The sequence below is a fragment of the Phodopus roborovskii genome, unplaced genomic scaffold (genome assembly GCF_943737965.1).
Source record: "Phodopus roborovskii unplaced genomic scaffold, PHOROB, whole genome shotgun sequence".
NCBI lineage: Eukaryota > Metazoa > Chordata > Mammalia > Rodentia > Cricetidae > Phodopus > Phodopus roborovskii.
The window spans coordinates 8,501,922-8,514,308 of record NW_026126546.1 but is presented as its reverse complement, the minus strand read 5'-3'; the positions used below and the strand labels follow the sequence as shown (position 1 = coordinate 8,514,308).

Here is a 12,387-nt window from a genome sequence, read left to right as displayed (position 1 = left end):
GGAGCTCAGAAGGCAGAACTGAAGAGAGGGTGGATGGATGTGGAGCAAGGGGTCACAGAGGCAGAGGTCAGGCTGGGGCATCCCACAGGTGTGGGAAAGTCTATTATCCAGAAGGCGAAGCCATGGCAGGGTGTGAGCAGGCCCAGTGTCCTTCTCGTTTGAAAATGTCCAGGACCACTGGTGCCCCAGAGGAGGAGGTGTCACTACTCTAACAAGGGGACCGGACTAAAGAGTAGGCAGGATCAAAGGCCAGGTTCACACAGGTGACATTAGAGTGGGAAACGCTGGGACCGGCTGCAGGGTTTACTGTGGTGTGGACAAACGTCGTGGGAGAAATGGCTGATACAGACTTGACTCGGATGAAGCATGTGTGGGCCAGTGGGACCCTGGGCTGGGAGGCAATAGTGACTGACCCTGTGGCACAGGCCTACGCTGGCCAACCAGATAGGCTGGCTGGAAAGGGAACACGGAATCTATAGGTTTTGCTTTCTTTGTTCTCTAAAGGAACTGTTTTAAGATAAATACCTTAAAATTACATCTGAGCATAAAGGAAAGCTGCTCTCCAGACCCTGTCTCTCCTGCACAGCCATGCCCCCGTGGGATGAGTGGAGGGCCCAGTGCACAGTGGTTACAACGCGTGCTCACCATGTGAACACAGGAAGGAGCGCTCCTGGGAAGTTAAAAAGCATGAGAAGCAAGGCAGAGCTGGGCTGTAGGTTGTGTGAGGACGTGGTATGGGGGGAGGTTCACACAGTGGGGCTCAGTGGGGGTATTTTAACACAGACATTGCATCTCTTGATCCTTGCATCTGGCTCTGAGGTTTGAGGCTTTGCTTCTGAGGTCCTGGTGGCTGGCTATGTAATGCTCCCTGTCACGAGCCAAACCTCCATGCTCTGAGCTCCAAGTTCCTGTATCCGCTCTCCTTTCTCATATACTGAGTCTTCTCCACATTGTGGAGGTCCCTCCAAAGCTCTCAGCTCTTTTGTAGACCTCCTTCCACCCTGAAGAGAAGAGGCTTCAGGTCTACCTCCAGGAGGAGTCAGAGTCACCTGGAGCAAAGCCCACACCTACAGAGGCCTTACTTTACTCCAGGACTAGTGATCTGGGTGGGTTACACACAGGGCATCAATGATACTGGCCAGAGATAAGTACCACTGTTCATCAGCCACATACGTCCAGGCACAGATGGGTGTTGAACCACTGTTAAAAAGTAGAGTAAACATGGAAAACAGACTCCAGAATAAAACTGGGTATGGTGGGGTATGCCTGTGATCCAGTACTTATGGGGTAGATAATGGAGGATTATAAGTTCAGGGTCATCATTCACTACACGAGTTCAAGGCCAGCTGGGGCTATATGAAACTGTCTTAACCCCTCCCCCTACCAACAAACAACAAGAAAGAAAACAGATTTCAGAGTTAAATCTGGAAACAGCGAGGGCAGGGGCTGTCTGACACCTCTGTTTATTTTAAAACTAGTCTGCTATCTAAGATAAACATCAGGGTGCTCCCAGGGACTCTGGAATGAGTTTCCCCCAACCCCACCTGCCCTCAGTCAGGAGAGCAGCAGGCAGGGCAGCAAGGAAAAGCTTAGCCCAAAACAGCAGCTGCTTCTGCAGGGCTTCCCAGGGGAGTCAACCCTTGAATGCCAGCAGTGTGTTCTCCTGGGTTGTGGGTAAGTGCGGGAAGTGGGCAGCAAGCATTTGTTTAAAAGAGGGACAGGGTTTTCTGTGTCACAGCACCCATTCTCAGGATGTGAGCCCACTGAGATGAGGATCCCTTTCTGTTCTTAAAGACTCTCAGACCCATGCTGGTCAGCACAGACAAGATCTGAAGCCCAAAGAGTTTTCTGTTTTATTTTTCAGACAAAGACAAGGAAGAGGTAAAGAGCAAACAAATGTACCATTTCCTCTTAGTAAACCGCAGAGACGCCTGTGAGCCAGCATAGGCCCACAGGTCCTCCTGGGAACAGTCACTCCAGCACACTTTATGTGGGCTACCAGGGATTTCCAGTCCCAACTCAACATCCTTGGAAGGCACGACCCCCCCCCCCAGCTTCTGCTGATGAAGGGCATTTTAAAGGGACATCCCTGGAGTGTGATATGACCCTTTGGGTATGCAGAAGAGAAGGACGAGGACTGTGTAAGGCCAGGGGGAGCATATGGTGAAGGGGACCAGAGATGCTGGGCCACAGGAGGGTTCTGGAAACACCAGACAGTGCTCAAGCATTACCCTGAGGACATCCAAGACACATAAGTCAGAAGCCTGGCAAGGAGTGTCTTGTTTGGCACCAGCACCCTGCTTTGCTTCATCCAACACCTGCCATGGCATTTGCTTGTGCAACGGAGGAAAGTGCTCCCATTTTTGAAGTCCCCAGGACACTGGCTGTCCTGAAGCACCATTCCACCCCTATGTCCCCACTTCCCATAGGAAAGTAGCGTCGGCAAGCTGCTGGGTGTCTACCTTCTAGGTTCCCTGAGGGCCTGCTGTGAAACCTGGCCCTGGCCTGGCCTCTGTGCCTTTTTCTTCTCCCTACAGGACTCCCTACAGCAGCTATGCTGCTGCATTCCAAGCTCCCCAAGCCCATGAATATCCACCCGAAAAGAAAGAAGCACAGAAATTCCAACCTTTGTGGCCCTGGCCCTCAGAATGCCCTGCACCTGATCGAGCACATCACCTTCAAGGTATGTAGGGCCCCACATCCTGCATGCTATACTGACACCCTGAACCCCACAAGACTCCAAAGGCTGACCTGGGAGTTCCTGGTTCTTCTCAGATCTGGTGGGAAAGTGTCCCAACCAGGGTCCTATTTAGTCAACTGGGCCACGGCGCTCACCTGAACCTAACAGGCTGCATCTCCCTGTAGGCCAGAAGCTACTCACTTAAAACAACCTTATTTCCTTTGGGAACTGAGGTCCTCATCTTCCTGTTACCATAGAGCCCGCCTCCCACAGCCCTAGAGACCGTGCATGGCGCATGGGTGCGCCTCACCAGTCCAGCACCAGGTGGTAGGCTCACTACTCTCACAGTCTGTGACAGGCATTCCCACCACCCCCAATAGGGGAAGCAGAAAGTTCTCTAACACGTGTCCCCGCATCTGCAGAGGGAGAACAGGAGCCCAGCCTGGGGACTGCTAGGGGTTGACCAGAGCGGAGTCTGCAGGGTGTGAGGACCATTGCCAGTACCCAGGAAGCAAAGGGAACTCACCACACTATGGCCAGCCGAGGGATGGTGAACATGAGGGCAGGCTCATAGTCATCGATCATGTCCTGGGTCAGGTACCCGAAATCCAAGGCTCTGGCAGAGCAAAAGGGGAGTGAGAGGGTGTCGGTAGGTGGACTCCAAGTGTTGGAGCAGAGCACCCAACCTTCTGTAGTATTCACAGGGGACAGGCAGGCGGGGAGGACCACTCGTATCACATCAACCACATGTGGAGGACACGGCCATGCTTTGCTTGGACAGCCCCGGAAGAGTGACCAAAGCTCAGTCTTTTTCCTGCCTGCTTTACCTCTGTCCCAGAAAAGAAAGGACAGGCAGGGGGTGGGTGCTAGGTGTGAAGGCACGTGTCACTCTCTCAGGGTCTGTCACCACCAACGCTTTGCCATGACAACTCAAGGGCCAAGCACAGACATGGGACAAGAATGGTCCCCAATCTAGCACTCCTAGGAATCTAGGGTGGTCCCCCCCCCACCATGGGCAGGTGGCTTTCCCGACATAACACCCCATAGGCAGGTGCTTCAAGTAAAATGTATTTTCTCTCTCCCTGTTTTCTGGCAATTTAAAACACCTCTGAAAGCATAAATGGCAAATGATCTGCCTTTTAAAAATAACAACGTATGGTGTGATTTAGTCAGTTTCAAAACTAGCACCACTGTCAACACTCTGAGGTGAATCTTGGCCCCAGACTCTATTCGGAGAATCTGTCTTTGAATTGCCAAACAAGGCCTGATAAAAGCAGCAACGATCCACCCATGGTGATCAGGCCTGAGCTCTCCGGGGTCCGGGGTTGGGGTCCGGGGTCCACAGAGGCTCTGAAGTGAGCGGGGGGGGGGGGGAGGAAACAGGGATGAGGAGGCTGAGAGGTGAGTGAGGCAGGGGGCCAGGGAACCAGGGGAGGTGTGTGTGGTGGGGGTCTATTAAAGCAGAGACTTCTGCTATCCGCGACTCCACTGATGGCGCCTGCCCTTTCAGCCCAGAGCAGGGGGAACCTAGGGTGGAAGTGGGTGAGGGCTCTGCCCCCTCTGTACCAGTAGGGCATGGTGGGTAAGGAAAGCAGCAGACTGCTGTCTCCCCTGACAAGATGCCACCCTGAGCAGCCTGCCCTCACCTCTCCACCGTCTCACAGAACAGCACGATGACCTCTTGCTGCACATAGTACTCTCGGGGGGACTTCACAGGCACCATGGCTGAGACATAGCTGCAACACAGATGCCATCAGACCTTTGTTCCCCAGCTTCGCAGACCTCCCCCCCCCAACAGGAACATTACATCAAAACCACGGCCCTCAATACTACCACTCCCCTGTGCCATAAATACACAGCTCCCAGCTTCACAGGGAAAATTGAAGCCAGAGCTCCTGCTAACCCCGAGTTCATATAGCACTTCTCCAGGCCCCCAATCCTGCTCCAGCTCAGCCCTGACTGCCAGGAAACCACCCCATGCACTTAAGTAAGTGTCTGTTCCTACCCTGGCCCAGCGGTGAGGAAGCTTTGCATTAGCATGTGTGAATCCATGAATGGGGAGCCGGAGCCTAGGAGCTCTCCTGTCCCCCACAGAGTGCTCAGCTGCCTGGGAGTGGCCCCAGAGGTACACACAACTCAAAGGATACTTGCTGAGCAGCTGGGGGACATTTGTCTACCTGATTCCAGGTAAGAACATTCTCATGCCTTCTAAATTACCAACTCCATATCTTGCCATGAGACAGACACAGGAAAATAATACTTGATCATCTACACTCGGACTTCTGAGAGAATACCTCCTTCTAGAAGCCAGTCATGGACTCCTACAATCCGTCTTTATTAACAGAGGCCACTGAAGGCATGGGTTTCCTATCAACACAAAGTTGATATAGAGAGAATAGGCGGGCCTCTCCCTTAGGCCTCTCCTGAGCCCTGTTCCCAAGAGGCTTTGACTGCCAGAGCCCTGCTGGACTCTGTGCCCTCTGCCTTCATCAGTTAGTTCCCTCATCCCCACCCACAAACTCCCCAGGGCTAGCCACCCATCTCCTCCCTTATCAGTTTCTACACAGAAACATGCCCCCAAAGAGCTGGCACCCCAAACTCATGAGCAAATAATTCCAAATGTCCAAAGCACATCCATAGGGCCCTCAAGGTCACCTCAGCTCGAACTCAGCAAACAGAACATCAAAATGCCTCAGTGCCTCCCGCATCTTCTCCGTGTAGGTGTTGAGGTCTCGTAGCGCCTGGTCACGGAGAGTGCCCCGTACATCCTCCAGGCTGCGCGTCAGCTCCTTGGCCAGTGGCCGCATTGCCATGCTCTCGAGCTCGCGGTTCATGATGATGGAGCCAGCTGCCAGGCACTGTGGGCAGAAGAGTGTGCTTAAGAGCGGCCTGTAGCTGAGAAGTTGAATGTCTTCAAGGGACCTGGCCCCGTGCATCTCACGACCTCAGTGTCCAGTGTAGGACTCACTGCAGGGGAAACCCAGTGATGTGACTCTTATCGCCTTCTGGTCCAGGGTGACTGTTGAGAGCCAAGAGCATGTAGAGGCCACACCCAAAGTTATGACCTGGAACAAAACAGCAGCAAGAGCCCAGCCGCCCTGCAGGCCATGACCTTCGTGGGAAGTTGCAGATGCCTCTTGCCTGCATACCTCTAATGCTAACAGGAACGTGATCTCCCCTGATGCCCATAATCATCCATTTAACAAGCACCCCACTTCTGGTTGGTGAGGAAGCCTCCATGCACCCCAAGCCCTCCATATCTGTGAGGGATGCAGGCTGTGCTCAGAAGCACAGGAAGTTTGCCCACTACTCTCAAGGTGGGGACTAAGGAGTATAGACAGCCCCCGGCTGGCTTCTTCTTGTCTAGGTGCTCAGTCTTCTAACTAGCTTTCACCAGTTTAGGGCAGAACCAAGCACCTGCCAACCCCATCAGCATCATTCAGGGCAAGAAGCAATTTCCTGTCAGCTGAGGGAAGGGGTCACTAATTTCCCAGTTCCATCCTGAAAGGGAACATTGAACTGTAGGTACCAAGACTCAACAGCACTCACAGTACATATGCTCCAGCCTAACTAACGGAGCTGGACCTGTCCGCTTTCACATCTCCTTCCAGCAACCTCTGTACAGGGCCACGCTATCCAGAGTGAATACTAAAGCTAGCGGACAGCCTGCTGTGGCCACCAGACCAAGCAGAACCCTTGGGAGGGCCCAGCTGGATGGTTCAAAAGAGAGGCATGGAGTGGAACGGGGTGGATAGAAAGATAAGATGGCACGAGGCAGGTAAGATCCAGGGTTGCAAGGGAGGGTCGCTGAGGACAGCACAGAGGGTGACAGATGACAGGCTGCAGCCATAGCCCTGGACCCCTAGGGTTTTGAGAACGCAGACAAGGAAGACAAGCTGAGGTTTCACTTTTTTTAGGGGTACAGGACGTCCCCAGACAGGAGAAAGAGTGGTCCTTCTACCCCACTGGGGAGGGCACCCTCCTCACGCCTCACTGGAAGGTAAGTTACAGCGAGCGGTGGCATGGGGCCCTCTGAACACTGCTACCTTATGCTGCTGCCATTGCAGTAGGCGGGTGAGAACTATGCATTTGAGGAGCGACAGGATCCTGGATGCTTGTGGATCCAAGAAGCTCCTAACACCCAATCACACAAAAAACTCCATCTACACCAGCGCAGGGTCATGGCTCCCCCTGATGTACCAAGGGGCTGGTGGCCAAGGAAGCTCAGATCACACTTTCTGTAAACAAAAGGCAGATTCACAGGGACATGGCTGGAAAAGGGTGTTCAATGTTAGGACTGGGAATCCCAGTATCTGTCTACTACCTCAGCCCCGAACCACAACTGGCCAGCCAAGTTGTCATGCCGGATCTCTTCAGGGAACTTGACACAGAAATCCCGAGGGGCACGGTCCTGAGGGATGCACTCCTCCATGATCTGATTAATGATGTTTAACACATTGTCCTGAAATAGAAAGAAAGACTGCTCACCGGAACTAAGGAAGTGATTGGCAGCACATCCTGTCTCACCACAGCAGGCTCAAACAGAAGGAAATGCCTACAGCCATTCCCTCCTGGGACAATACCAATGTATCCCCTAGTGGCTTGTTACTGGAACACAGTCCCGTGGCGTGGCTGAGAAGTAGAGTTCACATCACTCTTTGTACCAATTGAACGTCTTCATCAAAAGACGACAACAACTTTCCCCTGCATGCCCCCTGTCTGCCCCCTGCATGCCATGGTCCCCAGGAGCCTCTACACACCCTTACAAGTTTTCTTGAACACTAGGTCAGTCCACTTCTATGAAAACTTGACTTAGGGACTGGGGAGACAACTCAGCAGATAAAATGCTTGCTATGCAAATATAAGGACCCAAGTTTGGATCCCCAGCTCCTACTCTTCAAAGAAGGATACAGTAGCAGATCTGTGACCTCAGTACTGGGGAGGGGTAGAGACAGGAAGACTCTGGGGACTTGCTGGCTCCAGTTTCAGTGAGAGAACTTAATCTCAAAAAGTAAGTAACTGAATACTACTGGCCTCCACTCCTGCACATACAGGTACCACATGTACACACAAGCACATGCTCACACATGTGCGCACGCACACACACACACACACACACACACAGACACGACTTTCACTGTCCATTTCTGCATCATTATTATTCACATTACAAGCCTAGGCTATCCCTGGTGTGCCCAGCTACTTCCAGGCAGTGACATTGCTGAGGGTCACTATGTGAAACCAGCCCTTTCACTGTATGAAAATCTCCTGAGTGCAGATGTCCGTTTCTACAACAGAACTAACATTCAAGGATGAGTAAAAGGGTCCCCCACCTCAGTGATGAACAGCAGACTACCCCTGTCCTGTATGAACCTCAAGTTTCTCAAAGAGTCAGGGACACAAACCCACATCTTAGGGCCAGGTAAGGAAAGCCTATAGGGTCAGCTCGTTTAGACCCTGCTCTTTCACCAAGCAGTAATGCTGCTCAGGGACTAGCAGAAAGCCAGCATAGTACCTGCCTCTCAATACAAAAGCAGCTCCAACTCCACCCCAATGGCTGGGCAACCTATGGCAGGGCACCTGGCTTTTCTGACCCTTAGCAACAAAATGGAGACCACAATTCCATGGCAGCTTGCAGGCTGCATAAGTTCTAGTTTGTAAAATTTGGGACCTTTCATACACAGCTACTTGTTTGTTTTGTTTGACACAATGTCTCATTTTGTAACCTGGCCTGGTCAGGAACTTGCAGGAACTCCCTCCCACATGTAACACCATAAGGTGCATGCCTGCATGTGTACTTGCATGCCTCTGTGTGTGTGTGTGTGTGTGTGTGTGTGTGTGTGTGTGTGTGTGTGTGAGTGTGAGTGTGTGTTCGTGCGCACATGCCCCGCACACCTATCCACACATAAAGAGGCCAGAGGAGGATGTTGGGTAACCCACTTTATCACTCTCTGAATTATTCTCTTGAAACAGAGTCTCTCACTGAACCTGAAGCTAGGCTGACCACCTAGCAAGTCCCGGAGAGCCTCTATCTCTCCACCCCTACCCCACACTCTGCCTATAGCCCTGGTGTATCAACATGTGTACAGCTCACCCAGCTTTTTGAACACAGATTTGCAGATTTGCAGATTTGAACACAGATCTTCATATTTGCATAGCAAACACGCTTGCCTACTGATCCATCTCCCCAGCCCTTGATTGGGAATTCTGAGCCAAGCCAAGAAGGAATTGCTTGAACCAAATTTGCTTCATGCCAAATAGCAGAGGAAGGGTTGGCTCTCAGGGATGGATGTCAGATGAGGATGGGCAGTGACCCCAAGATGTAAGAAAACAAGGTATGCCCTATACAGCCTGGGGAGATGGCACCCAATGGGACCGAGGCAGCTGGAATTTCAAGGACAGAACAGCAAAGAAAAGAGACACATAAAGAGAAGGATGTAGATGGGGGACCCCTCATTGATTCTGCATGGACCTCACAACACATGACTGTGAGCAGTGAGGACCCTCATAGGGCTGGCAGAGTAAGAGACCTCCCACATCTCCAAGCAACAGGGAGCAAGCACCCCATGTCTTAACGTGATGAAGAGAGGTGGGCCAAGACTAACAGAGCTCTGATCTGCCTAACACCTTAAAAATAGGATGCACCTTCTGAGTAGCTAAGCTTGAAGGGTAGAATGTGAGATCCCCCACTGCGTTCCCAGATGGTAGAGCTATTTGTGCAAATAGGGAGTAAAGCCTCACCGGGGGAGTAGGCCATTAGGGATAGGGGTGTTCTCTCTCTCTCTCTCTCTCTCTCTCTCTCTCTCTCTCCCACACACACACACACACACACACACACACACACGCACACACGCACACGCGCACACACACATGCACGCACACACACGTTATAAGGTAGAGATATCACTACATAGACTACAGATATTAAAACAACTACACAAACAATTTATGCTGACAACTTAGAAAAAATTCCTTGAAGTATACAAGCTACCAAAACTCTTTGAGAAGAAACAGAAAACCTGAAAAGCCTTGCCTTATTCAATAAAATGAATCTAAGGTTAAAAATATTTCCACAGAGAAACCTCTGGATCCAAACATAAAAATCACACCAATTTGATATAAACTCACAACCCTTTCCCCAAAAAAATGCAAAAATGAGAGTATCTCCCAACACATTCTATAGGTGCACATTACCCTGACACTCAACTGGATGAATAACCACTTCTACTGTTTTAAATTCATTTTTTTGAGGCAGAGACTTACATACGCCAGACTCGTCTCGAACTTACACCGCAACCAAGACTCTCCTTGAATTCCTAATCCCTCTCTACCTCTCAAGTGCTGGGTCACAGGTGTGCAACAACATACCTGACTATACTACATACAAAAATTCCTAAGAAACTCTGAGGGTTCAATTAAATAATTGATAAAAAGCATACTGTGCCATGAGAGTTGAGGGAGAAACTCCAGGGTCTGTACTTCTGAGCAACATGCCTGACCACTTATGTTTTGTTTTTGTATTTTGTGGCTGGTCACAAGCATTGAACCCATAGCCTTATACACACAAAATGAGAGTTCCTTTCATGGAGCTATATCCCAGGCATTCTACAGTTTTAAAAGTCCTTCTGGCTGAGACCCATATTCAGCGGGGCCTGAGTCAGTCCCATGCTGGCTTCCCAGCTATCAGTCTGGGGGCCCGTTAGCTCCTCCTTGTTCAGGTAAGCTGTCTCTATGTGTTTCTGCAGCCTGGTCTTGTCCTCTCCATCTGCATCTGGATTCTAGTTTGACTCAGTGTTTAGGTATGGGTGTTTGCTCCTGTTTCCAACAGGTATTAGATGAGGGCTCCATGGATAAGTTAGTTGTTGATCTCACTATCCGGGAAGAGCATTTATGGTAGACTTTCCACGGATGCTCAAATTGTTAGTTGGCGGCAGTCTTGTAGTTCTCTAGACCTTTCTTTGTGTTCAGTTTTATCTTCAAACCAATACTGGCTCCCTCTTTTATGTTCTCTCTCTCTCTCTCTCTCTCTTTCTCTCTCTCTCTCTCTCTCTCTCTCTCTCTCTCTCTCTCTCTCTCTCTCTCTCTCTCCTGTCTTCTATTCCTAACCAGGCTCAATCTTCCTGGTCACACATGTTTTCCTTTCCTCCCCCTCGTTTTCTCCTACTTCTCTCTCCATTCGCTGCCCCCCCACTTCCCCTGTGCTCTGGGGGACTTGTCCCTTCCTGGTTCTGTGAGGGACTTTATATGAATCTCTTAGAATACACCTTATATCCTAGTTCCTCTGGTGGTGTGAATTATAGGCTGGTGATCCTTTGCTCTAGGTCTAAAATCCATATATGAGTGAGTACATACTATATTCCTCTTTTTGTGACTGGGTTACCTCATTCGGGATGGTTTCTTCAAGTGCCATCCACTTGCCTGCAAATTTCAAGATACCATTATTTTTTTCTGCAGAGTAGTATTCCATTGTGTAGATGTGCCACATCTTCATTATCCATTCTTCAATTGAGGGGCATCTAGGTTGCTTCCAGGTTCTTGCTATTACAAAAGTCTAGTTTGTTAAGTGTCAACATTTGTCTTATTTTTTGTGATACCCAGCTGGTTTTTCCATTCTCTTTCTACTGGGTAACTGAATGGTACCTTCCATCATTCTTGTTGATAAGTATAAACAACCACAGCCCTCTGGCTTATGGCTTTGTTTTGTTTTGGTTTTGAATATATGTAATGATGCAATGTAGAAGTCATCTTGTCTGAGGATACTGAACTAGCAGGACCAGATGAGTCCAGAATTTCTCCAAAGGTACATAATTATAACTCTAAATATGGAAATGGTGAGAAGTCGGAGTGTATGTACTGGCACGATATTCAAACTTTCAGCAGTTTGACACAGCTTATCGTCAGTTACATGAGGCCCTGCTTATCATCAGAAAGTGAATAAACAGGTAAGGGCATATCATGAAAAAAGAAAGCAGCAGGAGAGGCGATGCACAACTATACTTAGGGGGCTGAGACAAGAGGATTAGGGGTTCAAGCCCAACCTGACTAAGCAAGACCCTATCGCAAAAACCACATGAAGAAAAAGGTAAGAAAGGGGTAAGGGGGGACAGAAGGAAGGAGAGGAACAGGCAGCATTTTAGGTCAGTCACTCAGTACTCCCCTTTCAATGATAAATTGAATGCTTACTATGTGCTAGGTACTGGGGGTGAACTAGTGGCTGTTACAAACACAGCCCTGCCTTCCCAGCACCTGCACACAACTGATACTGGGCAATGAAGAGAATAATAATGGAAACAGTCAGTACTTACTGCATAAAAAAAGTATTCAATATATTTTAACATAGTAAGAAACTTAATTATCCCAATAGTCACAAAGAAAGCATTTGACAAAACTCCAACATCCATTCCTGATAAGAGCCCTCAGCAAGCTACAAATAGAAGGCAACTTCCTTGGCACGGTAAAGGGAATCTGCAGAAATCCTACAGTTAACATGCCTGATGATAAAGGACTCACCACTCTCTCCCAAGGCAAGATCAAGTCTGTCCAGCACATATGCCCAGCACTGGCTGGAATGCCAGAGCAGGGCACAGCACACAACACAACATTAAGGCAACTGATGGAGACAGAAAGAACCACAAAGCTGGGGTTGGAAAGATGGCTCAGAAGTTAAAAGTGCATACTGCTCTTACAGAGAACTTGAGTTCAACTCT

The 12,387-nt window shown here is 49.8% G+C and overlaps 1 protein-coding gene across 3 annotated transcripts in view; it reads right to left on the bottom strand.

The window, feature by feature from the left end:
• Positions 1–12,387, bottom strand: part of Zfyve28 (zinc finger FYVE-type containing 28) — a 92,770-nt gene that overhangs the window by 35,146 nt on the left and 45,237 nt on the right. For 2 of the 3 annotated variants that reach the window (XM_051200180.1, XM_051200179.1), the window contains exons 3-6: positions 7,005–7,142; positions 5,336–5,538; positions 4,327–4,416; positions 3,207–3,296 (exon numbers count right to left, since the gene is read on the bottom strand). In XM_051200180.1, coding sequence (XP_051056137.1) covers positions 3,207–3,296; positions 4,327–4,416; positions 5,336–5,538; positions 7,005–7,142 — 521 coding nt within the window. The remainder of the gene's footprint in view (positions 1–3,206; positions 3,297–4,326; positions 4,417–5,335; positions 5,539–7,004; positions 7,143–12,387) is intronic. The other variant, XM_051200181.1, reaches the window with a different exon arrangement.